The sequence below is a fragment of the Phocoena phocoena genome, chromosome 13, assembly GCF_963924675.1.
Source record: "Phocoena phocoena chromosome 13, mPhoPho1.1, whole genome shotgun sequence".
In the NCBI taxonomy this organism is placed as follows: domain Eukaryota; kingdom Metazoa; phylum Chordata; class Mammalia; order Artiodactyla; family Phocoenidae; genus Phocoena; species Phocoena phocoena.
This window is the reverse complement of record NC_089231.1, coordinates 63,970,793-63,998,317: the sequence shown is the minus strand read 5'-3', so window position 1 is coordinate 63,998,317 and position 27,525 is coordinate 63,970,793. Positions and strand designations below refer to the sequence as shown.

The window sequence follows — 27,525 nt, the reverse complement described above, 5'->3', positions numbered from 1 at the left end:
TGGCAACAGCAAACAATTGAAGGAAACCCAAATGTCTCTCTGAAAAGGATTGGTTAAATAAAATACGGTTATACATACAATGGACTGTGGGTGGGATACGAGGTTATCATGTGTAAAAGCTAATAAAAGGGGGAAATTTTGTTCTACAGCTCTGCCTGCAAATGCATAGGTGCTACCTGGAAGGGTGACAGGAAAGTTGAATAGCTTCCTCTGGGAGAGGATCTGGTTAGGGGGCATAAGTGGGAGGGAAATTTAAGTTTCATAATACAGTATACCTTTCTGTTTTATAGTAGAGTCTATTTTTCCTTTTTTCTTTCAAGGGTCCTGTAGGGGATTGAAAAAGAAGCACATTTGGGGAGGGGATAGTGGAGGAACGTGAGGTGGGGAAGGGAGATGTGGCAAGTGGTCCGCTGGCTGGCAGTGCTGTGGCCTGGAGAGTGCACAGCTAAACCCCACAGCTCGGTGTAGGACTGGCTGCCCCCAGTCACTTGTGGTTGGCTTGGAGTGCTTGGCCAAAATGTGTTTGCAGTAGCTGGTTTTACTCATGGGGTTTCTGAGGCTCCTGTTCAAATCAGTTTGTATTGTTTTGAACATATTGACTCAATTATTAGAAGTTAAGCTTGAATTTAAAAGACAATGCAGACAATCTTGAATGTACCAAATTTACTTGAAGTTACAGTGCTTGACTCAAAATCTCGGTAAAAGAAGGTAGGGCCTGGAACCCTCCCCTGTACCACCACCTAGGCCTGTTGTCTTTTTTATTCATCCGTTCCTGTTGTGGGGGGGACCCAGTGTTCTTTCCCAATAGAAGAGAGGAAGAGCCCTTGAGAACCTAGTCTGTGCTGGTGCTTTGTTTTCATCCTTTAGGAAATTTGAGAATGCCCCGAGGGGCTGGGTGCTTGTAGTCCCCTTTTCTCAGCTGAGGGGCTTGACACTCAGGTTCACCACACTGAGTCCACCGTGGGGCTGGGTTTCCTGCCTGGGTCCGTCTGTCTCTAGAACCCTTTTGTTTCATGGTGATGCTGAAGCAGATAAAATGGAAAGGAGAATCTTGGCAATGAAGAGACACAGGTCAGGAGGAAGAAGGCATCAAGTTTGGACAGCAGTGGGAGGGGAGAGGGAATTAGAGGTTTGAGACCACGGGGAAAGCACAGGTGAGCAGGAGGGAGGGACCCGAACAGCTGGCCAGCCCTGCACAGGCTGCGCTGCCTCCCAGGCTCATTCCTCGCCCCTGTGTCTTGGCAGCTGACAGCCACGGTGCTGAGGTTGGGAGCGGTGGTCAGGATGGCGGAGGAGCAGGAGTTCGCCCAGCTCTGCAAGTTGCCGGCACAGCCCTCCCACCCGCACTGTGTCAGCAACACCTACCGGAGCGCACAGCACTCTCAGGCGCTGCTCCGGGGGCTGCTGGCTCTGCGGAACAGCGGCATCCTCTTTGACGTGGTCCTGGTGGTGGAGGGGAGGCACATCGAGGCCCATCGCATCCTGCTGGCTGCGTCCTGCGATTACTTCAGGTGAGTCTGCATAGTAAGGTAGCAGGGATGCTGGCTGCACCAGGTGGACGCCTTGGCACCCCGGGTTTCTCCCGCTTCTCGCTGTGCAGGCATAGGGGGCTCGGGGTCTGTTTTTCTCTCAGCTGCCCCATCTCTGGGGCATGTGCTCCCTTTTTTTTTTTTCTTTTAAAGGCGGTATGCTTGGCTTTACTTATGATATTGTATTTTCTAGAATGAATTTTCTACTATAAGTACAGTATCTTGGTGTGAAACAGATTTTCTTTCTACTTTACTCTGGCTACCCATCATCTCATTTAAAAAAATTTCAAACCTATGGAAACATTGAAAAGAATAGTATCACAAACACCTGGACACCAGTTGTTACCATTTTGCCGCATTTGCTTTCACTGCCCTTGTAACACACGCCTTTTTTAAAAGACGTTATGATGCTTTATGCCTTAGACTTTTCAGCCCCACCCAGTGTTCTTGTAAAACCATCAGGAAGCCCATACGGGCCCAGGGACCTCTGTGGGGGCCGAGGCAGGTGGTCAGTACCGTATGCATGTCGTCCACACCAGCTACGTGATGTGGAGTCACTCCGTTCGCACCCTCACCTGGCCATCCACCTCTTGCTCTCACCTCCTCATCCCTTGGGCCTCGGCCTCCCACCCTCCCTGTGGGTTCTCTGTCCCCTGAGTTTCTCATGACCTCCTACGTGACGCCAGCCCAGCCCTGAGCACATTGGGCAGAGCTGGTGCCACCATCCCACTTGAGACCTGAGACCCTGTATTCTGTCTCCCATTCTGTTTGGTTCTTTTGTCTTCAAGGCTCATTTGTAGTTCTCATCTTTTAACTTTAGGAACTAATGAGCAAAATATTTCTATGTGGTTAAGTGCTTCCTGTTCTCCAGAAGGAGTTTATGGAGAGGGTGACCCAGTGGTTAGTGGTGCCTTAGAGCAAACATGTCCAGGGACAACAGTGTCCCTTCAGTTCATGAGGATTCAGCTTTTACAAGCTTTGAGAAGACAGGGCAGTGGGCAGGGCAGAGTTGTGGGAGGCCTCAGGGCCCAGAAGGTCAAGCACTGGAGTCCTTCTGGCTTAGGGCCTCCTGGACACACCGTCGAAGCCCTTCAGGTGGAGCTTCTCTCCCCATGTAGGCCATCCTGTCACTGTCACAGTCACAGTCACAGTCATGGTCCTCTTCCTAAAGGACAGTTACTGGTGCCACCTCTCCCTTCTTGGTGGAAACACTCTGTGTCTCCCCACATCCTCCAGGAGCGATTCCTGGCCCTTTGGCAGCCACTTCCAGCGGGTCTGTCCTGGGAGGTGTTCCCCTCTCAGGCCCGGTCACTGTGCAGGATGACACCCCCTCCCACTGGGACCAGGGAGAACCCAGACTCATCTCTGGTATGTGCATATGAAATGATGATTCTCAAGCTTTAGTGGGTTTATTTCCTTATTATTCATTTCAGTTACTGACTCAGGTTGAAATGATAAAGGGTTTTTCCCAGTGAGGCTGCTGAAGATATCTGATATGGGCAGGGGTGGAAGGAAGGGCTTTGGAGGGTAGTGGACCCATGGCTGGGCCCTGTAGGGGACGCCCTGTGGGGTGTCTGCCAGGTGCTGAGCGGTGTCCAGCCAACACACGGAAAGCTGTAGTTCCTTATGAATCAGAGTGTGTGAAATGCTCAGTGAGACCTGGGCATGTGGAGCAGTAGACCCCCGCCTGCTGGGCCTTGTTCGTGGAAGGACAGTTGGTTCCCTGTTAGGAAACCTCTCTTCCAGTGCGAGGCCCTAATCAGCCTGAGGCGACCTGGCGTGTGGCCATCCACAGACAGGTCAGCAGGCATGTGGTCACATCCAGCATCCACTGCCACAGCTGAAAAGCTGCTGGAATTGGAAATCGTGGAAAGCACCACATTATCCCTGCCCTCCCACCTCACCCCCGTGGTAACCATTTATAAACGTTCCTTATCATCCACACTGTTTTCCCTTGCAAATCCTAGTTCATAATACTCAAACCTCAAAGCTCTGATACTCAAAGTTGTTTTGTTTTCTAATACGTTGCTAAAACTTGTCAAGTGTCCTCTGGAAGTCTCCTGGAGCTGGTTTTTCTGTTTTTTTGGTTTTGTTTTGTTTTTTAAAAATATTTATTTATTTATTTATTTATGCATGCATGCATGCTGTGTTGGATCTTAGTTGTGGCATGCGGGATCTTAGTTGCGGCACGTGGGATCTAGTTCCCTAACCAGGGCTCGAACCTGGGCTCCCTGCATTGGGAGCGTGGAGTCTCACCCACTGGACCACCAGGGAAGTCCCTCCCGGAGCTCTTTTGTTTGTGGATAGCTGTCCAATCTATACAGTCGTTGATCTTTGAGGGGGGAGGCAGAAGTTGGATTCTCCTACATTGCCAGCTTTTTAAAAGTCTAAGTTTGGCAGAAATTCATTAAACCACGAAACCCACCCTGAACTGATATGAGGGTACTTTTATATGTGTCCTACTTAGCATGGGTCTTTGTACATTTTGGTTTGGAAATATTGAGGTGTTTGGATTTGATTTAGACCCTATGGGGGGTAGTGTGACATCATATGTGGCACAGATAAGGGTTTCTCCAGGTGAAACGTTGTGAATTCTGAAACACACTTGACCTCAAAGGTTTGGAAGAGGGGTTGGGGGCTGGTACAAGCTGGCACAGGAAATGTTCTCCCCACCTCATATCCGAGGCAGCTCATTGGCACCTTGTGACATCTGGTTATGACATCCTGGCAGTAGAGGTGGCCCGGGTTCTCTTTGTGGTCTGTGCTATCTGTGCCCGCCTGCTGGGGACTTGGTGAACATCCTTTTAAAAAAAAAAAAAAAACCCTATAGAATTTACCATCTTAACCATTTTTAAGTGTACAGATCAGTAATGTTCTTTTTTTTTTTAAAAAGAATTTATTTATTTGTTTGTTTTTGGCTGCACTGGGTCGTTGTTGCTGCTTGCAGGCTTTCTCTAGTTGCGGTGAGTGGGGGCTCCACTTTGTGGCGGTGCGCGGGCTTCTCATTGCTGTGGCTTCCCTTGCTGCAGAGCATGGGCTCTAGACGCGCGGGCTTCAGTAGTTGTGGCACGCGGGCTTTAGAGCGCAGGCTCAGTAGTTGTGGTTCATGGGCTTAGTTGCTCCGTGGCATGTGGGATCTTCCCGGACCAGGGCTCAAACCCGTGTTCCCTGCATTGGCAGGCGGATTCTTAACCACTGCGCCACCAGAGAATTCCCTGGATCACATTCTGTAATTCTGTTTTTCATTTTTTGAGGAACCCCATACTGTTCCACAGCAGCTGCGCTAATTTACATGCCCATCACCGATGCACAGAGGTTCCAGTTTCTTTAAATTGATAAGACAGAGTCTAACAGAAAATGGGCAAAGCATCTGGTCTGTTTGGAAAAGAATATAAAAACAGCTGTTAAACCTGTGAAGAGAGTCTCTGTCACATTGTTTACAAGATTTCTCCCTTTCCTCCTGGCAGTTGGAGCGACGTCTTCCTCTGGTTCTGAGGGTGTGGGGGGCAGGCTCCCCGCACACTGGTGGCGCTACCTGACAGGCCGTGGGCAGTGCCATCCAAGTGTGTGTGTATGAAACTCTTTGACCCAGCAGTTGCTTTCCTGAAATTAATCCTGGCGTTCACATGAGCAACAGCTCGTGGGCGCAAAGCCATCCACTGGGAGAAATAACAGGAGATCAGAAGTAACCCAGGTGGACCCCGGCAGGAACAGTTAAATCAGTTGTGACCGCCTTTACAGAGAGGGGCAGCGCTGTGTGTACGGATGATCGGGGCTGTCTCCAAGGTGTCCTGTGAAGTCGAAACCAGGTGGGGATTAAGGCGCGGGTACTGCCTCTGGGGATAGTGCCACCCTTGGAGGGGGGCTGGTGACCAGAGCACCCTTTCGTGTAATTTAGGTCTTGAGAGAGAGACGGAGGGAGAGGGAGAGTATGTGTGCGTGTGTGTGTGTGATATAAAATGTGACAATAGCCACTCTGTCACCTCCGTGTTGCTGTCATATTTCAGCCCAGATTCCTCCCCTGACTGCCAGCCTCCTCCCTCCAAACACCTAACTGACACCCCTGCTGAGATGCCCTGGGGTGCCCACAGTGTTGGAGCCACAATGGGACTCCCACTGCCCTCTCTCACTCTGGTCCCGCCAGGTGTCTTCCTGCCCAGCCTGGGTTCCTCCTATGCTCTCCTGGGTTCCCTCCATCGCTTGTTCTCTCCTCTCGGCCCCAGGGTGGTCTCTACTCCAGCTCCCCAGCCGTGTGGCCTCCCCAGCCCAGCAGGAGCCTCCCTGCCTCTGCTCCAGCCTCTCCACTCTGGCCAAGGAGCCCAAGATCTGAAGTTCCTCTGCTCAGGCCTGTGTATGACTCGCCGAGAGCACCTCATTTGCCTTGGTTTTGGTCCAGACCCTACCCTACCCCGGGGGTAACAGGACCTGGCCCAGGCTCACCTCTTGCCTCTTCTTCCTCGCCCTGCCTGCCCGCCTGCCTGCCTGCAAGCTCTTCCTGGCCCTGGGCCCTGGGTGCCTGCCACCTCCACTTCCTCATCGTGGGCCTTTCTGCCATCGCTCTCCAGCCACTCTTCTCCCGCACTGGGCACTCCTCGGTCAGATGCCCTGTTGTGGTCCTTGACAGTGATTCCACCACCGGAAGTGCCCTGTGTCTTCGTGTCTGTCTTCTGGCATTAACTCTACGCACATAGGGATCCTGCCGCTTCACTTCACTGTTGTCGCATTGGCTCTGTGCACGGTTCCTGGTGTTTAGTGGCTGCTGGGTACGGAGCTGCTGAGCGGAGGACTTTTACATTTGTTTCCCATTCATTTATCCTTTCACCACGTGCCCTGGGCTGCGGCTGTGGCCCAGGAATTGCACGGGTGGATGCAGCAGAAAGCGCGCTAGACATGGTCCTGCCCGCAGAGGCTCACGTGCGGCTGCTGGGGCACATTAGATGGATGTTTCCAGAACAGCTGCCAAGCTTGGTCAGGAGCTGTGGGCGCTTCTGGGTGCCCCTCTTCTGCGGCCTGGCGTCCTAATGGGTGTAACCCTGCCATCTCCTTTCTTCCCTTTGCAGAGGCATGTTTGCTGGGGGGCTGAAGGAGATGGAGCAGGAAGAAGTCCTGATCCACGGCGTGTCCTACAATGCCATGTGCCAAATCCTGCATTTCATTTACACGTCCGAGCTGGAACTCAGCCTGAGCAACGTCCAGGAGACGCTGGTCGCCGCCTGCCAGCTTCAGGTGAGGCTCCTGGTCTGAGGCAGGCAGAGCCAGGCCCAGATGGGTCCCGGGTGCCCGCCAGGCAGTGGTGTGAGGGTGGGTGGTGAGCCCTTTGCTCTCAAGAGTGTCGGCAGGCTCCTCGTTTGGCTCAGAAGACAGCTTTTCCCTCGTGTCCTGAAACTGGAACAAAGTCTTATGCCGAGTTCCTTATCCTGACCTTTTATGAGGTCAGAGCACGTCTGGGGCAGTAGGAAAAGCAGCCTGTTTGGGGGTGTCTGGAGGCTCCCCACATGGCGGGGCCCTAATAGCCCTGTGCCTTTACTCTCAGTGGCGGGTGGACAGGTGGAGCTGAGCCAGGGCGGCCTTCATGCAGAAGTTCCTTCTTTTACTCAGAGAGCTCCTCTGTCCCCATGTCCTGTCCCCTCATTGCTGCTCTGGGGACCACACTTACCTCCAGTAGCCAGCTGCCCCCAGAACCTCTCCCCCCGTGCTCGCTGTCGGCGTTGCCCCCCCTCCCCAGCACACCGCACACTGCCTTGCTCCCTGCACCGTGTATCCCACAGCCACTCTACTAGCGCCAGGCTCTCCTCTGTGTCCACCTTCGTCCTCTGGGTCCATGTCTGGACGAGTCGTCCTTGTGAATGTGACCGTGTTCTTTGTTTCCCTGCCCTCGCCTCTGTCCCGGCCTCCTTCTCTCCGTTTCTTCCTCCCAGCTGGGCTCTGCCTTCTGCTGCATCCGTCGCTGGCTCAGAGACCTGCTGCCTCCCCTCAGACCTCAAGGCAGAGCCATGGCTGGTGCTTGGGGCAGCCCGGCTTGGTTTTGTTTTATTTTTAACATACCGGGCTTCTATGCAGTGTTGTTGTTTGTTTTTGTTTTTGTTTTTGTTTTGCGGTACGCGGGCCTCTTACTGTTGTGGCCTCTCCCGTTGCGGAGCACAGGCTCCAGACGCACAGGCTCAGCAGCCATGGCTCACGGGCCTAGCCGCTGCATGGCATGTGGGATCTTCCCGGACCGGGGCACGAACCCGTGTCCCCTGAATTGGCAGGCGGACTCTCAACCACGTGCCACCAGGGAAACCCAGTTTGTTTGTTTTTTATAAATTTATTTATTTTTGGCTGCATTAGGTCTTCCTTGCTGTGCGCGGGCTTTCTCTAGTTGTGGCAAGTGGAGGCTACTCTTTGTTGCGGTGTGCAGGCTTCTCACTGCGGTGGCTTCCCTTGTTGCGGAGCACGGGCTCTAGGCACACGAGCTTCAGTAGTTGTGGCCCGTGGGCTCAATAGTTGTGGCTCCCGGGCTCTAGAGCGCAGGCTCAGTAGTTGTGGCTCATGGACTTAGTTGCTCCACGGCATCCAGGGCTTGAACCCATGTCCGCTGCATTGGCAGGTGGATTCTTTTTTTTCTTTTTTTCTTCTTTTTTGGCGGTACACGGGCCTCTCACTGTTGTGGCCTCTTGCGTTGCGGAGCACAGGCTCCGGACGCACAGGCTTAGCGGCCATGGCTCACGGGCCCAGCCGCTCTGCGGCACATGGGATCTTCCCGGACTGGGGCACGAAAATGTGTCCCCTGCATCGGCAGGCGGACTCTCAACCACTGTGCCACCAGGGAAGCCGCAGCAGGCGGATTCTTAACCATAGTGCCACCAGGGAAGCCCCGCAATGTTGTTTTTAAAGCAAGTTTTACTTGGTGTAACAGTTCCGAGTCCACAGGCCCACCAGGTCATGTTTGTTCATGTAGCCAGTGGCTGTTGGTGGCCTGTCCCCCATGTGCTGTGCCCTTCGTGGTATCCCCAGGGACGTGGATCCCAGTGTCAGTGAGACCGTATCCACTGGGTCACCCCGAGCAAATGAGTTCCCTTCTCTGGGCCTCCCGTGGGCCTCCTGCATGGGGCAGGCCTTGGTGAGATTCCCTGCCAGAGGTCCCTGCGCTGAGACAAGGATGAGGGACCTTGACCTTGCCAGGGAGGGCAAGACAGTCCCTGGTTCTCAGGAGCTGCTCCTCAGGCCCACTCAGGGCTGTCAGCCCTCACCTTCCACCCAGAACCTGGTGCTCAGCTCCTGGCCTCTGAGAGGTCAGAGGTAATATTTTAGGCAGAAGAGGCCAAGCAGAAGCACCTGCTCGGGAGGAAATGGATGGTCGAGTGAAGACCCTCAGGACCTAAGGAAGCAGCACGATGGGGACGTTCCTGGTGGGGGGAGACACACGCCTGGCACTTTGCAGGTTTCCATTCAGCCTTCAGCATGTCACCTGGCAAGCACCAAGTGTCTAGAACCAGAAAAAATAAAAAGACTTTAAACATTTATTAATAAGCTTCAAATTCCAGCAGAATTAGTTTTCATGTAATGAATTTGTTGATGGTGCTGGATAAGAGAGGTATTCCCATTTTGAGAGATTCTGAAATCCAGTTTTCCTGCAGAACTTAGCAGCCCCTGAGCAGCCTTTCCGGGCCTTTGCCTTGCCTCCTGGGTTCTTTGGTTACCTAATCGCAGGGTGTCCTTGCCCCACAATGTGGTGGCTGTCCTGCTGCTTGCACTTCTCTGGAGATCCCGTGCTTTTGATTCAAAAGGCAGCTGGCGTGTGTCGGGGTCCGCCCTGTGTCAGGTGGTTCCTCGCCACATCATCCCTGTTTTACAGACGAGGAGGCTGAGGCTCAGAGACCACCTCCAAGCCCAGACTTAAGCCCCGAAATGCTGTGAGCCCCGGGCGTGTCCAGTGTGGCCGGGAGTGGGGCCGGCGGAGCCTGTGAGCCCCACCCGCGCCTCCGCGCTAGGTCCCGCACCCAGACGCTTTGCCTGGGCTTCAATGTATGTGTTCTGTTCACAGATCCCCGAGATCATCCACTTCTGCTGTGACTTCCTCACGCCCTGGGTGGATGAGGACAACATCCTTGATGTCTACCGGCTGGCCGAGCTCTTTGACCTGAGCCGCCTGACCGAGCAGCTGGACGCCTACATCCTCAAGAACTTCGTGGCCTTCTCGCGGACTGACAAGTACCGCCAGCTGCCCCTGGAGAAGGTCTATGCCCTCCTGAGCAGCAACCGCCTGGAGGTGTCCTGCGAGACGGAGGTGTATGAGGGTGCCCTGCTCTACCACTACCCTCCGGAGCAGGTGCAGGCTGACCGGCTCCCGCTGCATGAGCCACCCAAGCTCCTGGAGACCGTGCGCTTCCCCCTCATGGAAGCCGAGGTCCTGCAGCGGCTGCACGACAAGCTGGACCCCAGCCCCCTGAGGGATACAGTGGCTGAAGCCCTCATGTACCACCGGAACGAGAGCCTGCAGCCCAGCCTGCAGGGCCCACAAACCGAGCTGCGCTCGGACTTCCAGTGCGTCGTGGGCTTCGGGGGCATCCACTCCACGCCGTCCACTGTCCTCAGCGACCAGGCCAAGTACCTGAACCCGCTGCTGGGGGAGTGGAAGCACTTCACCGCCTCCCTGGCGCCCCGCATGTCCAACCAGGGCATCGCCGTGCTCAACAACTTCGTGTACCTGATTGGAGGGGACAACAATGTCCAGGGCTTCCGCGCTGAGTCCCGCTGCTGGAGGTAGGGGCCCTCGGCCGGGTGGCTGCCCAGAGGGTGGCTTCTGCCAGGCACGTGCCACTGGCCAACGCAGTCATCCTCTTGAACAGGTCTGTGCCCGTTCTGTGGGCGCAGGTTGATGGGAAGAACATGGATGGCGGTGAGATGAGGAAGGGGGCCCGTGATGCCCCCTCCCGCTCTTGTCCCCCCTCCTCAGAAACCCCCTCGCCCCTCAGCACACCCCACCATCTTGTGGGTGAGGGCTGGGATGGGGTGTTGTGGCAGGAAGGAGGGGACCAGGCCTGGGAGCATGGCCACCTTGCCTCTCTCTGCTCTCACACCCCTGGTCCCAGCTTCCCCTCACCTATCCACTTAGCTCTGCTCTCGTAACCGCACAGGCTCCTGGTGGAGGGTGGCTTCCTGTCGCCCTGCTCCCCTGAGTGCACAGTCCTCAGCCTGGGGGGCAGGGAAGGCCCACAGGCAGTGCTGAACCTCAGACCAAATTCCTCCCACCCCCCAGCCCCTAGGCCCTGTCATCAGCCATGTGCTGGGTGTGAGGCCCCGGGGAGGCCATGGTTTCTGTCAGTCTGCGAGGCTGGGATCCCACAAATCCATTTCATTGGTCAGAGCAAGGAAAGTGGGGCAAACCTCCACGGCCTCCACTTCCAGGAGGTTTCTAGGGCCCCCTCCCCTGTACTTTGGTTTGATCTTAAGGTCTGGTGCCTGGGGGAAGTTTCTGCCCCCCACAAGCTGAAAGATGGCACTGCAGAGAGAGAGGGGTTGCCAGCTGTGGCAGCGGTGAGCTGAAGCCAACTGCGTTCCTGTTCCTGCTCCGTCTTGAGGGTGGGGTCAGGCCTGGACGTGCCCCTTGGATGGGAGCCTGGGGACCCCAAGCCAGGAGGGGACCCCCGTCTGTCGACCTCCTCTGCTCTCCCCACCCCAGGAAGTGATCACTTTTGTCAAACTGGTGAGGCCCAGAGCTTGGCAGCTCTTTGTGGTCAAACGGGAGGGGGCCCAGTTCAGAAGGGAGGAAACCATGCCTTCATCGTCTCCCTGACCTGACGCGTACTCGGGGGGCGTGGGGGTGGTGGCAGTCCCAGGTTCAGGCCTCCCTCCTGCCAGGCCTCAAAGGGCTGCCACTTCCAGCTGGAGGGCCAAGGCCAGATCTTCAAAGCAGATACTCTAGAGTCTGTCCTGTCATGAGCTGCTGACCTCTGTCTCTCAAACCCGGTCTGTTTCCCTTTTGTGAACATGTGCTGTGAGACCCACCAGAACTCTGGAAGGTGCTGGTGTCAGCCTCCGTGATTGACAACCACAGCCTCAGACTCCACTCAGAGGTTGGGTCACTGTTGGAGGCGGGGTCAGGGAGACCTGCCGGGCAGGCTGCGGTGCGGAGCGGCTGGTGAGCTGTGGGGAGACCCCGGGGTCTCATCTCTACGGAGTGAAAGTTTCATTCATCTCCTGGTGGACTCTTCACACTGCCAGGTGGATCTTAATTTGAGTTAAGAGTCTGGTTCTCTGCCCTTTCCTCTCAGTTCACCGCCCTTAGAATCTACAGGCTGTCAGAATATAAGAAAACAAGATTTTGCAGTAAATTAGCATTTGCGTTTTGAGGAGTTAGGGACTTAACAGGTTGTAGCGTGTGAAAAGGTAGCTCTGTCGGAGCACGTTGCCTCCGAGCTATGACACTTCTCTTTTCTTTCCTTGATTGCGTCTGTGTTGCCCACGTGACTAGGGCACCTTCCCACAGCTGCAGCTCTGCACCCTTACCCGGTGGTGGCCAGTCCATGTTGCCACATGCCCCGACCCTACATAGAGTGATAACTTGTTTTTGTCCTTAGGCATTTTCAGGGCTATTAATATTTTACAGTATGTTTCAAAAAATGTTCCTAACTGTAATGGACTTCATCAATAATCATGGGAAGGCTTAAGTCATGGAAACACGTGAGAGCAATCACTGAGTTTAATAAGGCCTCAGAACATTCTCATGCCAACCCTAGGTTTCGCCTGTGAGTTTGCAGTAGGATGGTCCAGAGTCAGCATTAAAGTGACTGAAGGATTTGAATCCTTATATGCAATGGTTTAGTTTATTTCTATTAGGAAAAAAATATTACTTGAGGACTTATTCTGACAAAGTGGAAAATTAAACCAATAAAGAGGAAAATGTGGGATACAGAACATGGTGGAGAGATAAGAAATCAGCAAAACTGTGGTTATGTCTGAATTATTGATGTGGTGTCTGTATGTATGTGTTTGTGTTTCATTCATCTCATTCACCTTAACTGACACCGCAAATCCAGATGAACCCAGCCCAGGGTGCTGTGAGGGCAGGAGGCCAGAGGAAGCATCTGGAGGGACTCGTCTCCCTGGTGAAAATGGGGCAGAAGAGACGCATGTGAAATGTGAACAAGCCTTGTGCACAGGAAGGCTGTGGTAGGCGCCTTCCTGCCCTGGGCTGCCTGTCCCAGCTGGACCTCCACCTGGCAGGGCCCGGTCACTCGTTCTCAGGCGCCCTCCCGGTCCTGCTCTCTCCTTCTGTCACTCCTCCTTCCCGGCACCTGTCCTTAAGTGGAGACTTGGCTACTCTGCTCCCTTTGGCCTGTTTCCCAACCTACAGTGGAAAAGGGGGCCCTGGGTGCCCGCGCCAAGAGCCATGGCTGGTCCATGTTGGGGGCAGTGATGTTTGTTGAGTGATTCCACCGCTGGTGACCTCACCCCTCCTTCCCTTCCCTGAGCGGACAGTGTGTGATCTGCCCTGAGCCAGGTGCGCCACCAGGTCTGGGAAGACAGACATGGACCACGGTCCTTTAAGGAACCCTTGTCACATGACTTGACCCTTGTGATCCCTCATGGTAGCTTTTCTAGGCAGGCAGCATAACCCCATGGGTGTGGAGCTGAGTGAACGTCGGGACAGTAAAACTGATGGCCAGATATGCCCAGACCTGGGTCTGCGTGGCCCAGGTGCCTGTCCTCTCTCTCCCTTGGCCCGTTTCCTGTATTCTCGGCTGGCAGGGAGGGGCTGTGGCGGGAAGAAGCGGCTGTCGAGTGCACTTAACTTGTTTTGGGGGTGAAAGCTGAAATGGGGGCGTCTGGCACAGGCCAAAGAAAACTGTCTGCTTCGGAGCTGGTCTTATGGTGGAGAATTAAACACTTATCAGAGAGAGGCTGTAAGTGTGCAGGGGCCATGCATGGAGTGAGGGGGCTCCAGAGGCCGACGCTCAGCTGCCGGTGCCGGAGTTGGGGGCGGGGTTGGTGGGGAGCCAGGGGAAGAGTGGACGCAGTAGGGGATGAGTGGGCTTGGGACCTCGGGCTCACGGGCCTGGCCCTTGAGGCTCTGTGGTCACCTGTGTCCACTCAAATAGCACACTGGCCTCATGCCCAGCAGGGTGCCAGGCCTGGGGCCTGGAGAGATGGGGCAGGGGCTGTGTCTGGGCTTTGAAGGGCCTCAGCTGCTGGGCTCAGGCATGTGAGGATTTGGGTGTGAGCAGGGGCTTGGCTGGTGAGCGAAGGGTGGGATGTAGGGAGCCCGGGGGTCCACGTGGGACCAGTGAGCAACCAGCTGGAGGTGGCAACGGGCATTAACAGTGTGAGGAGAGAACGTGGGGTGGCCGTGGGCTGTCCTGGAGTGGCTGAGAAGACCGGGCTGAAAAGTGAAGCCCTCTGGAGGCAGGAGAGGGCAGGGCTGGGGGGAGGAGCAGCTCCATGCTGGGGGCATAGAGGAAACTGTCGCATGGGGGTTAGACTCTTTTACGAAGGTTGATGGGGTGAGGTGAAGGCAGGGCTGTGACAGGGACAGCTGCGTCCCCTTGAAAGGGGCATGGAGGTGGCCCAACGTCAGGAGAGCGAGCTTTGGTGATGGTGCTGGGCTCAGCAGAGGTGGGCTTCTCTCCCCTCCCCTCTTCGCGGGCCTCTGTCCTGGAATCCCGCTGGGGAGGGCGGGAACTGCACATAGGAGATGCACAGGCAGTGGGGGACGGGGGTCAGGTGGGCTGTGATAGGAGCCTGGCGACCAGCCTGAGGGAGTGCTGGCTGGAGGCCTGGAGGCTGTTGTGCCCAGTCGTCCAGTCGAGAGGCCATAATTGGGGGCGTTCATGATTGAGAGCAGGGCCATGGGGATTTTGACGTGAGACAGGTGAGATCGAGGTGGTTGTAGGAACAGCCATTGGGCAGCTTGGAGTGGACAGTGGAGGGTCTAGAAACCACCGTGAGGTCACACCTGGAGGGCCTGGCGCTGTGGTCGGAAACCCAGGAGGCTCCGGGCCCCACCCTCCAGGCTGGGGGAGGGGGTGCTAGGGGAGGGGCTGCTTGGTGACATGCTGTCCTCTGTCCCCACAAGGTACGACCCGAGGCACAACCGATGGTTCCAGATCCAGTCGCTGCAGCAGGAGCACGCCGACCTGTGCGTGTGTGTTGTGGGCAAGTACATCTACGCGGTGGCTGGCCGCGACTACCACAATGACCTGACCACTGTGGAGCGCTACGACCCTGCCACCAACTCCTGGGCCTACGTGGCCCCGCTCAAGAGGGAGGTAAGGAAACCCCTCCCATGGGGCCCTTCTTCGGCTGCATTGCTTCCTGGGCTGTGTGGAGGGAGTGGGAGGCACGGCCAGGGAGACCGGCCGATTATCAGAGCCCTCTTCCCTCCTTGGACTGTGCCCTAAGATTGGGGTGGGGGACTCCTGAGATTGAGCCAGCAGCCTCAGGAGAGACCCCCTTCCCCAGAATTCCACCCCCGTCTGGGTCTTGCTACCTTGGCCCGGGTAGCTGCTTTAACCCTGCAGTCAAATGTGGACAGAAGCCTTCCCCTTCTCTTCCTCAGCACAGCTGAGATGAGCTGGAACAAGTTGTCAAACCTGAGGGATGCAGGAGGCAGGGCCCAGTGGCCTCAGACCTCCCCCCAACCCCCGACCAAGGACGGGGCCTTCAAGAAGCCAGAAACACTTTAGAAGTTATATTTTACATGTGGGTTTGTTTTTTTAAATCATGTGTTTCCTACACAATACTTTGGTTTGTTCCAGCTTGAAGATGTGAAAAATACGTTCATTGTGCAAAAGTGATGCTTTAATGGGGGTACCTCTCTCACCTTATGGGCTTGCGGTGCTGAGACCCTGGCCCCCAAACCAGACATGAGACCCCAGGGCAAGAGGGGGCCTTGCTGGTCCCTGCTGCACCTTGGGTGCCAGTGCCTGTGAGCACCGCTGGGCACCCTGACTCCCCCAGCAGAGAAGATGGTTCTCCTCCGGGCTCCGCTGCACCGGCCCCGAGGCCTTGGCAGGAGCTACTACCTCCCTGACCCTCTTTCCTCCCCTCCCCTCCTTTCCCCTCCTTACCTGTCACCCTTTCCTGAGCCCCAGGGCCTTAGACTCCAACTTCAGGAGCCCAGGGGTCTCCCTGATGGGCCCAGCTCCTCTCCACAGTCCGTGAAGCTCCAAGGAAGGCCCGGGGCTCCCACCGCAGTTCCTCCCAGGCAGGGAAAGCCAGCCTGCCCCCTGCTCCTTGGCCTCTTTGGGGAGGAAGCCCCTCTGGAGGGCACTCCCTGCCTGTTCAGAAGAGGGCAGGTTTTTCTTGGGAAAGACCAGGGGTCCTTGAGACCTAGTGGGCGGTGGTGGACCCTGAGCTCTGTCCTGGAGGGGAGTGGGGGAGGGGCTCCAGGGGCTCTTTGGACGGCAGGGAGGCTGCACTTCTCAGCGTAGCCACAGAGGGGCAACCTCAGCCTTCAGCCAGCTTCTCCCTGGTGTCCAGGTTCCTAACTTCCTTCATCCGTTCGTTCCTTCAGCAGCTATTTATTAAGCACCTTCTGGATACCAAGTCCTGGGGATCCAGTGGTGATAAAAAGTGACCAAGGTCCTCCCATGGTGTTTGCAACTTAGTGGGAGAGACCACTCTCAACCACTGAACAGATGAGTAAAGGACCTTGAGGGCCGAGCTGAGTGGTGCTTAAGGAGGGGCTTCGGCAGGATGGACCTTGCTGGACTGTTTGGGGAGGGTCCGTCTGAGGAGATGTCAGTGAGACCAGGTCCACGGAAGACAGGCAGCCATTGGGAGAGGCAGGAAGGACCTTCCAGGCCGGGAGGAAGAGGGGAAGCATGGGGAATGCATGTGAAGAGAGGGTGTTAGGGGAGCAGGGCCAGGGCACTTGGGTGATCAGGACAGAGGTGAGGCTGGTGTGGGCTGTGGTGGAGGCTGTGGGGGACGAGGGAGACGGGCAGATTCGACGTGTCGCTTGGAGGTAAACTGACCAGACTTGCTGATGGGTTAGGAATGAGAGGCCATGGAGACTCCCAGGCCACCCGTGTGAGCAGCTGTGTGGTGGCTAGGCCGCTCTCTCAGAGCACAGGTGAGCTCGGGAGTGAACAGGAAAGGAAGGGCTCCATGTGGAAAGTGACAAACATGAGATGCTGGAGACATCTGGTTGGAAGCCAGGCTCGGGGAATGTCAGCCTGGAGATGGAGATGGGGGGTGCTAGCCATGGGTGGGGTGATCCGCTCAGGAGCAGGGGCGGTGCCAGGCCAGAGGAGGAGCAGAGAGGCAGGGGGCCCATGGGTCTGGAGATGTGGGTGTGCAGCCACTGCAGAGGCCTTCAGGGTGTCTGCAGAGCCTGTAGCAGGGCGGACACCTTCCTCCCTCCCTCCCTTCCTCCCTCCCTCCCTTCCTCTCTCCCTCCCTTCCTCCCTCCCTCCCACCTGTCTCTCAGGGTCCCACCCACGTGGCATCCTTAGGAACTGGTCACTGATGTGCCCCCAGTGGACTGAGAGCTCCCTGCCCCAGCAGCGGGCAGAGTCCTCCAGTCAGAGGTTCTCTTCTGCACGGCCCAGACCTGAGGGTGGCCATCCCATGCTTTTGGAGGAGAGGAAGGAGGTCTCGGCAGAAGCCCTTCTCTGCTCACTTAAAAACCTTCCCAGAGAACTTGCACCTTTGGAAAGGTAGAGTAGATGTGTCCTTCTTGGTTCCTCCTGCTCAGTACAACACAGAACTCTGGACGTTATGTGTAAAACAAACTCAGAAGACTCAAAAAGGTTGAAAGAAGATGGCAGACCAGCTAGGGATCTGGGGACCTGAGGATACCTTGATCTGAATGAAAATGAAAAGACAACATGTCAGAACTTCCCTGGTGGTCTAGTGGTTAAAAATCCACCTTCCAATGCAGGGGACTCGGGTTTGATCCCTGGTCGGGGAACTAAGATCCCACATGCCGCAGGGCAACTAATCCCATGCACCACAACTAGAGAGAAGCCTGGGCACCGCAATGAAAGATCCCACATGCCACAACGAAGATCTTGCGTGCTGCAACTGAGACCCAATGCAGGGCTTCCCTGGTGGCACAGTGGTTAAGAATCTGCCTGCCAATGCAGGGACATGGGTTCGAGCCCTAGTCTGGGAAGATCTCACATGCTGCAGAGCAACTAAGCCCATGTGCCACAACTACTGAGCCCGCGTGCCACAGCTACTGAAGCCCATGCTCCACAACAAGAGAAGCCACCACAGTGAGAAGCCCACACACCACAACAAAGAGTAGCCCCCGCTCACCACAACTAGAGAAAGCCTGTGCTCAGCAACAAAGACCCAACGCAGACCAAGAAAAGACCTAATGCAGCCAAATAAGTAAATAAATATTTTTTTTTAAAAAAAGAAAACATGTCAAATTTTGTGGCACCCCAGCTACAGCTGTGCTGAGAGGGAAATTTGTAGCACTAAAAGCATACAGTAAGGAAGGAAAGAAAATCTTAAATCAGTAATCTAAGCTCCTCAAGAATCTAGAAAAAGAAAAATAAGAGCAGAATGAAACCCAAAGCAAGCAGAAAAAAAGAAATAATAAATACCAGAGCAGAAATCAATGAAGTTAAAAGCAGAAAAACAGAGAAAGTCGGTGAAACAACTGGATCTTCCACAAGATCAATAAAATTGACAAACTTCTAGGAAGCCCGACAAAGAAGAAAGGGAAGACAATTTAAAATATCAAGAATGAAATGGGAGCATTACTGCAAACCCTGCCAACGTCAAAAGGATAATAAGGGGATACTATGAACAACTCTACGTGTGTAAATTCGACAACTTAGATGAAATGGACCAGTTCCTCAAAAAACACAACCTACTACACCTCACACAAGACTAAGTAGAATATGAATAGGCCTATACTTGTTAAGGAAATGATTTGCAGGTCTAGATAGTTTAATTGGAGAATTTTACCAAACAGTTAAAGAAAAGTTAATACCAATTCTGCATAATACCAATACCAATTTTTTTCCCAGAAAATAGAAGAGGGGGAATACTTCCCAGTTCTTCTGAAGTTAATATTACCCTGATACCAAAACCAGATAAAACAGTCACCCCGCAAAAGAACAAGTCTGTCATAGATACACATATATATGAATGTTCTTAACTAAATATTAGCAAATAGAAGCTCCTCTCCCTGAAAAAGAAATTCATGACCAAAGGCTGGTTCCATATTTGAAATGCAGTCAGTGTAATTCACCATATTAAAAACCACATGATCATATCAGAGCAGAAATAGGCTCTTGTAATATTTTGCATCTATTCATGATCAAACTCTCACAAAGTAACGATAGAAAAAAATAACAGAAGAATTACCTTGACATGATGAGGAGCATCTACAAAACTCCAACCACTACGTTATACTTACTGGTGAGGACTGAATGGAATGCTTTCTCCTAAGGTAAGGAACAGGGCAGAGATGTCTGATCTCACCAGTCTTATCACAGTCCTGGAGGGTGTAGCCAGTGAAATAAGGCAAGAAAAGAAAACACACACAGGTTGAAAAGGAAGAAATAAAACTGACTCTACAGATGACAAAATTGTCAAAAAATCTAAATGTACCCCCCCCAAATTCTTGCATTAATAAGTGAGCTTAGCAAGATTGCAGGATATCATATAAACATATAAAAACCAACTGTATTTTTGTATACTAGTAATGAACATGTTGACAGTGAAATTAAAAATACAACACCACTTACAACTGCTCAGAAATGAAATGCTTAGGTATAAATCCAACAAAACATTTTTAGGATTTATATGCTGAAAAGTATAGGTGCTGATGAAATAAAAGAAGATGTAAGTAAATGGAGAAACATATCATGTTTATGAATTCCAAGACACAAAGATGTCAGTTCTTCCCAAATTGACATATGGTATACAGCACAGTTCCTATGAAAATCCTAGCAAGAGTTTTTGTAGATGTAGATGAGATTCTGGAATTTATATGGAAAGGCAAAGGATCTAGAATACTTCAAGTAACTTTCAAGAAGAATAAAGTGGGAAGACTCCATCTACCTGGTTTTAAGACTTACTACGTATATACTTGATACAGTAATTATGACTGTGGTATTGGCAGAGGGATAGAACCGGAGATCAGTGGCACAGAACGAGAACTCAGAAATAGGCCCACAGAAACATGCCCAGCTGAGTTTTGACAAAGATGAAAAAGTTGAATGGAGGAAGGATTACCTTTCCACAAGTGGTACTGGAGCAACTGGACATCTATAGGCAAGAAAATGGACATCGACCCAAGTCTCACACCTTACACAAAAATTGACTCAGAATGGTGCACGGACTTATGTAAAATACAAAACTCCACAGCATTTAGAGAAAGTAGAAGAAAATATTCGGGGTCTGGGGCTAGGCAGTGAGTACTTAGACGACCCCCAGAGCATGACTCATAAAGAGAAAAAATGATAAATTGGACTTCTTCAAAATTGCAGAACTTTGCTCTGCAAGAGTCCCTGTTAGGAGGATGAGAGGAAGCTGCAGCGTGAGAGAAAATGTTTGCAAACCAGTACCTGGGAGAGGACTAGGATCTAATATGTGTAAAGAACCCTCGAAACTCGTTGAGAAACACACACACGGGGACCTGCCGGAAAGAAGGCAGAAGACGGGAGGAGACACTTCAACGGGGAGGATGTAGACGTGCAGTTAGGGGATGCAGACTGGACGCCACAGCAGGGAGACTGCCTGTCGAGCGGCTGAAATGGCAAATGTGACAATACTAGGTGCAGTTAACTTCCAACTGCCATGTGACCCAGGAGTCGCCATCCTGGACATTTACCCCAGAGAAAAAAACTGAACACATACTTACAGCAGATTTATTGGTAATAGCCAGAAACTGGAGACCAGTCAGATGTCCTTCCATGGGCGAGAGGCTCACCAAACAGGCAGGTACACGGTGCAGAGCAATTGCTTGGAGTCGGAGAGGAACTCTGGGTCTGCACATCGACGTGGGCGGCCTGTCACAGAGGTGACATACCACATGATCCCATTCAAGCCACACTCTGGAAGCGACAACGTGGGGAACAGGTGGTGGTTGCCAGGGACTGGAGGGTGGGGAGTGGATGTGACTGTAAAGAGGGAGACAGAAACGTCCTGAGTCTTGATGGAGCCGACGTCAGCACCCAGGCTATGATGTGCTGAGGCCCACAAGCTCTTCCCCCAGGGAGTCAGGATGAAGGATGCGGGGTGGTTGTATTTCTTACAATTACATGTGGATCTACACTTACCTCAAGATGAAAACTTTAGTTAAAAAAAAAACACCTCCCCAGATGCCCACCATTGGTGGGAGAAGACCTAGCCCCATGGTGTGTTTCCTGCCCACTGCTCTGTCCCCTGCCCTTTGCCCCATCCACCTCTCCAGCCCCTTGCTGTGCTACCCACAGCCTGGGTGTCAGTGACCGGCCCTGTAACACAGGCCCTGGGGCTTCCCGGTCCTGCAGGACATCTCTGCTGGCAGAGCACACGGGCACAGCAGGAGGCCCTTGTGGGCTGTGAGAGGGGGGCCTGGAGGCAGTGGGGCCGGCTGGGCAGAGAGGGTGTGCCTCCCGGGTGCAGTGGAAAGCAGGGGTGAGGTTGAGGACCAAAATCTAAAGCAGGGGCTGAGTTTTCTCTCATAACTGAAGACTGCTGTTTGTTTGATTTTGTATCTCACTTTTGTGCTCACCAGGTCATATCATTTGTTATTTGCAAACAAGCAGATTTTTTTTTAATTTTAATTTTAATTTATTTATTTTTGGCTGCGTTGGGTCTTCGTTTCTGTGTGCAGCATTTCTCTAGTTGAGGCGAGCTGGGGCTAGTCTTCATTGCAGTGTGTGGGCTTCTCATTGCAGTGGCTCCTCTCGTCGCGGAGCGCAGGCTCTAGGCACGCAGGCTTCAGTTGTTGTGGCGTGTGAGTTCAGTAGTTGTGGCTCGCGGGCTCTAGAGCGCAGGCTCAGTAGTTGTGGTGCTCAGGCTTAGTTGCTCTGCGGCATGTGGGATCTTCCTGGACCAGGGCTCGAACCCATGTCCCCTGCATTGGCAGGCGGATTCTTAACCACTGCGCCCCCAGGGAAGCCCCAAACAAGCAGATGTTGAAAGTGGAGTCAGGGGTGGGGGAAAGGTGGAGGCGACCAAGGGCCTCACTGAAGACAAGGCTTTGATTTCCTTTGGGTCCCCATGCAGCTGTCACCTTTAGGGGCAGGGGAAAGACAGAGATTCTGTTCTTACTCTTGTAGAAGCCCAGCGTCACCTCAGGGCCCTGAATCATCTTCCACTGGGAAGAGGTCGGGTGGGGGACAAGGATGGTGTGCCCAGCGAAGATCCAGTCAGACCATGAGGAGGATGTCGGCAGGGCTGCATACATGCACACGCACACGCGTGCACACACGCGCACCCCCGGTTCTCCCGGCCCACAGGTGTACGCCCATGCGGGTGCCACACTGGATGGGAAGATGTACATCACATGTGGCCGCCGGGGCGAGGACTACCTGAAGGAGACCCACTGCTATGACCCGGGCAGCGACACCTGGCACATGCTGGCTGACGGGCCAGTGCGGCGGGCCTGGCATGGCATGGCCACCCTCCTGGACAAGCTGTACGTGGTCGGGGGCAGCAACAACGACGCGGGCTACAGGAGGGACGTGCACCAGGTGAGCAGCGGAGTGCCTACCTTCTGCTTATCACCGATAAAAATTGCCATGGGGGTGGGTTTCCCTTGTAACAGACTAATTTTTAGAGCAGTTTTAGGCTCACAGCCAAGTTGAGCAGGAAGATTTCCCGTGTGCACCCAGCCCCCACACACCACGGCCTCCCCAGGCTCAGCATCCACCAGAGGGTGTCATTGTTATAACTGATGACCCTACACTGGCCCAGGGTCACTCCTGGTGATGCACATTCTGTGGGTTTAGACAGATGGCATGTATGCACCATTAGAGTATCACACGGAAGAGTTTCACTTGTCTTTATTATTATTAAAAACTTTAATTACATAAAGTTAATGTAACCACATTGCAGAGCTTTGAAAAAATGGAGAAGGGTGAAGAAAAACTCCCATAACCTGGCCCTGTGCCACTAGCTTCAGTCCTCCTACCTGTGCATTGTTTCCACTTAATTTTACTCAAAGAGCATCATCCCATTTGGTTTCTGGCTCAAGTTTGTTGTGGGCGTGTCTTCTAGTTTGATGACCACCCCACCCCCACCCCACCCAGTGGCTGTGCAGAATTCCACCAAACTGGTGACGTTTGGGTTGGTCAAGCTGTGGCTATTCCAGGTAACATTTCAAGTAATATTTGCTTTTTAGAGCTTTTGGGTATTTTGGGGTATTTCCTGAGGTGAGAGCAGTGGTTCTCTTAAGTGTGGTCCCCGGGCCAGCAGCACCCACATCACATGAGAACTCATAAGAAATGCAGATTCTCTGGCCGCTCCCAGACCCACTGAGTTGGAAGTTCCTGGGTGGGATCCTCCAGTGTTGAGAACCATTGGGCTCTAGCGTTTTCGTTTTCTATTGCAGCCAGGACAAATCACCACAAATTTAGTCACTTAAATCAACACAAGTGTGTTACACGTCTGTGGCTCTTACCAGACGGCAATCCAGGGGTCTTTCCTTTGTGGGGCCTGGGGAGGATCCACAGCCTCCTCACTTAGGGTGTCGGTGGAGTTCAGTTCCCTGTGGTTGTAGGACTCAGGTCCCGATTCCTTGGCTGCTGTGGCCTGAAGCCCTTCTTGGCTTCTAAAAGACTCCACGTCCCCCGGGTCAGGCCCCTTCCTCTTCTAAGCCAGCAGCGGCAGCTTCCCCTCCCTTTTCAGCCCCCATCAGACTTTCCCTTCTGTTTCCAAGGGTTTGTGTGACTAGGTGGGTCCCCCCGAAAATCCAGGATAACCTCTCATCTCCATGTCCCCACCCTAATGAGTCTGTAGGGTCCTTCTTGCCATGTAAAGTAATACAAGTCCCAGAGAGCTGAGCACAGGCTCCTTTGAAGGCCATTCCTCCTCCTGCGGCTGGAGGACCGGAGGGGATCATCATTGAGTCAGAGGGTAGTGTCCAAGTGACTCTTGATAATTTTGCACATTGCTGTGCTGGCTGGTCAGACAGGTGCACAGCAGGACAGCTTCACCACGCCTCCACCAGCCCCGGGCTTGTGCCTTTTCTTCCCCAGTGGCTGCTGGTTAACAGCTGACAATTTGTCCCTGATGTTTTGTTTTGCATTTCTTGGATTACTAGTAGGCTGAACATTTTCCCATGTATTTGTTTACTGTTTGGAGTAATTTTGAAGAGAACAGATTTTTTTTTTTTTTTTTGGCTGCACTGCATGGCTTGTGGGATCTTAGTTCCCTGACCAGGGATCAAACCCAGGCCCCAGCAGTGAAAGCACTGAGTCCTAACCACTGGACCGCCAGGGATCCCCCAAGAGAATGTTGATGGTCATCATGAGTTAGCAAGCACCTGTTTCCTTATTTTATCTGCACCTCCCCCATTGCTGGGTGTGCATGGGGTCTGAGTCTTCAGCTTCAGTGGTGGAGGGGAGTGAGCTGGCACCCCCAGACCAACTGGGAGACACCCACACTCCTGGGGCCACAGGCTGGCTGAGGGGCCAGAGCGTCAGCCTGGCCCGAGCCCTTCCTCCGGGGGGTGCGTTTGCCCACAGCCCCACTGCGTCCCTCAGCCTCATATGTGAGCCTGGGGCCTTGCCTTGCAGGTGGCCTGCTACAGCTGCAAGTCCGGGCAGTGGTCATCCGTCTGCCCGCTCCCAGCAGGGCACGGTGAGCCCGGAATCGCCGTGCTAGACAACAGGATCTACGTGCTGGGTGGCCGCTCGCACAACCGGGGCAGCCGCACTGGCTATGTGCACATCTATGACGTGGAGAAGGACTGCTGGGAGGAGGGCCCGCAGCTGGACAACTCCATCTCGGGCCTGGCGGCCTGCGTGCTCACCCTGCCGCGGTCCCTGCTCCTTGAGCCGCCCCGCGGGACGCCTGACCGCAGCCAGGCTGACCCGGACTTCGCCTCTGAGGTGATGAGTGTGTCTGACTGGGAGGAGTTTGACAACTCCAGTGAGGACTAGGGTCCCAGGCCAGGTGGGGGGTGCGGGGGGTGGTAGCTCCCAGCTTCCCCCACAGCACTTTGCCCTGGAGCACTTGACCCCAGGCTAGCAGCGGCCTTCCCTCCCGCCACGTCCCATCGGCAGGTATTTTTGGGGCCCTGCAGACCTGTGGCTGTGGATCACCCCACAGTGGGAAACCTTCGGGAAGGGCTTGGTCCCCTGAAGTTCACCAGGCTCTCTCCTCCTCAGCAGGGACGGGCTGCACCGCCACCAGCTGTCCTGGCCTCCCTGCTCCCTGGTTCTGGTTCCTACTGGGCCGAGAGGGCGCCCTTCTCCCAAGGGACCTGGGGACTGGCCCCTGGTGAGGGGGCCAGAGCACATCTTGTCCCTCTCGTCGGCAGGGAGGGGGCGTGCTGAGCCCATCGCCTGCCTAGCAGCTCCCAGGGCCGGAGGGGGAGAGAGATCCATCAGGTTGCCTGAGGCTGATTCTGTGATAAAATGATGCCCTGTAGCTGGGCTTTTCGGCCCCCATGTTGTTGATAAATGAAATAAATCATCTTACACGAGGTATGCATTGCTTTCCTTTGGCCATGGCCTCACTTCCTTTCACAGCCTGTCCAAGGCTACAGCCCTGGAAGCTTGATTTCTGGGGGGCAGAGCTGTTGGGGGTGATGGGAGGCCGAGAGCCCACCCCCAGGCTAGAAGGGTGTCACCAGGACGCCCGCCGCAGTCTGGTGGCAGCTGGTTGCCCGCCCACTTGAGCATTTTCCCTGGTGAGGACCTCTTCTCTGAACTTTAGTCCAGTCCCAGGTGGCCATCTCAGCCCCAAGTAAAGCCTAGCACCTGGGGAGGGAGAGAGAGATGCCTGGGCCTGCCCACCTCCTGCATCTGAGCATGTATCGGGGAGGGGGCGCTGCATTTCTTCCAGGTGAGTCTCCAGGGCCATGCTCTAGCAGGTGGGACCTGTGGGCAGGCAGGGCTTCCAGCACCAACTTCACTTCTGCACAGCCCAGCCTCCATCTGAACACCCCCCCCTCCTTTGGGGTCCTCATACCACACCCCCTGCAGACCCCTAGGCCCGGGGATGGATCTGGATGAACCCCCAGTGCTCTGTTCTCTGTTCTTTCCCAGCCACCTGGGACAGCTGGGTCTTTGTCCCCGTGCCTTGCCTAGAGCCTGCTGCCCTGGCGCCCTGCCATGGAAGAGGGGGGCAGAGGGACGGTGTGTGCTCCTTGGTGGGAGGAAGGGCATGGGGGGTGCAGGCAGCCAGCTGCTCTGGACTCCTTTGGGGGTACCCTAAAGATGGGTGTGGGGGCGAGGCAGTCGCTGTGTGTGTGACCGCTGTCTTGGGGCCCAGGTACCCCTGAGGAAACGTGCCCTACTCCCTAAACCCACGTGACATCATGCACTTACACTTCAGGTGGCTAGCCCAGGGTTGACCCTGATGGTCGCTTCCAGTGGGACAGGATGGCCACTTCTCCAGTGTCATCCTCCTGCTCCCAAGGGTGAGGTGTGGGAATGTGAGTTTGGAGTAGGAACCCAGCACTTCCTGTCTCTGCCAGCACCTTGCAGGCCAGGGCTGCAGTCCCTGCAGACCCCAGAGGTTCCTGGGAAGGAGAGCCAGAAATGTCCGCCTCCGCCCCCAAAATGTGTCCAAGGTTGCCAGTGCTATCTCCCCACCCAGACACCAAAGCACAGCTTTTGCAAGAGACCTCTGGTCTGCAGTGGAGGCGGGGAAAGGTCTGTGAGGCCCCACAGGGCATGGGGTGGGGTAGACATGAGCCCTGGAAGGGATCCTGAGAGCTGGGCAGCAGCCTAGCCCTGCCACTGTCCGGTCTAGCATTCACCCACCGCCAACAGCCCACCAGGTCCTGCCCCTGGGCCCAGGCAGCCAGCTTGCCAGCTTGGCAGTCTTTCAGGCTCTGCATTCAAGCCTTTGCTTCACTCGTGGCTCATCCCTTTCTGTCTGCAAAATCCTCACCCTTCAAAGTTGGCCTCCCCCAGGAAGTCATCCCGGTCAGAACCGGTCGGCCCAGGCTCCTGGCTCCCACGGTCTGCATGCTGGTCAGTCATATGGGTGCCTATGAACCCCCAGCTTCCTCAGCCTGGTATTCACCTGGCACAGGCTGGGCAGACACGATTGTCCACTCCACCTGCACTCAGTTTCCTGATGGAGATGTGGTGGTTGGTACAGACGTGGGCCCTGCCCTCAACACCTGAACTCACCATCAAGTGCAAGGTGGCTGCGACAGGACACAGGCGGGGGGCTGTGGGTCTGAGACGAGGCTGGTGATGGTCCTGTCCTAAGGGCACCAGACACAGGTGGTACACGGATGGGGTGGGTAGAGATTTGTGACATTCAGGCATTCAGGTGTTGCCCCCACAGAGGTGGGGTTGTGGGGCGGGAAGCAGCCCTGGGGAGAGATGAGGGAGTTTGAGATGCCTGTCCATGAACCCAGTCTAGCTAGGGCGATGCCTCTAAAGTCAGGAGTGCAGCCACACAGACCTCTGCTGGCCTCCATTGCTGGCAGCCAACGGGGGTTCCATGGGAGGGGCCCGGGCACTGCTGAATTCAGGGCCATGGCCAGGCAGAGCTGCCCAGAAGTGGTTGGCCTTTTTACTTGTCCCAGAGAAGTGTTTGCATTCATGACCACATGGGTGCAACTTCCCTGCCACCCTCCCCAACTGTGCCTCCGTCCTGCACCAGCATGGCTCAGGGAAGGGCCCTAACCTCCGAAGCTCCCTCCCATCCCAACTTCTGCCAGCCTGGTGATGCCCACAGCCTTGGGCCTTTCAGTGGCCCTTATTCCAGGCCCCCTCTGTCAGCCCCACCCTTCCAGATGGGGCCCCCACATAACTGAGGCAGGACACCACCTCCCCTCCTCAGCAGCTGCCCTCTCCCTGCCCAGGCCCTTCCACCAACTCTCAGGTCCTCAAAAGCCCAGCTCATCTTTTCGGGGACCTGTCTGCCCCCC

General features: G+C 54.6%; 1 protein-coding gene across 1 annotated transcript; it reads left to right on the top strand.

Moving 5' to 3' along the window:
* Window positions 1-1,250: 1,250 nt before the first annotated feature.
* On the top strand, window positions 1,251-24,624 carry KLHL22 (kelch like family member 22). The gene is made up of 6 exons (XM_065890098.1): window positions 1,251-1,511; window positions 6,590-6,755; window positions 9,556-10,274; window positions 14,587-14,779; window positions 21,926-22,159; window positions 24,206-24,624. Exons 1-6 carry the CDS (start codon window positions 1,285-1,287, stop codon window positions 24,569-24,571), a joined length of 1,905 nt encoding a protein of 634 aa, XP_065746170.1. The 5' UTR covers window positions 1,251-1,284; the 3' UTR covers window positions 24,572-24,624.
* The last annotated feature ends 2,901 nt before the right edge of the window (window positions 24,625-27,525 follow it).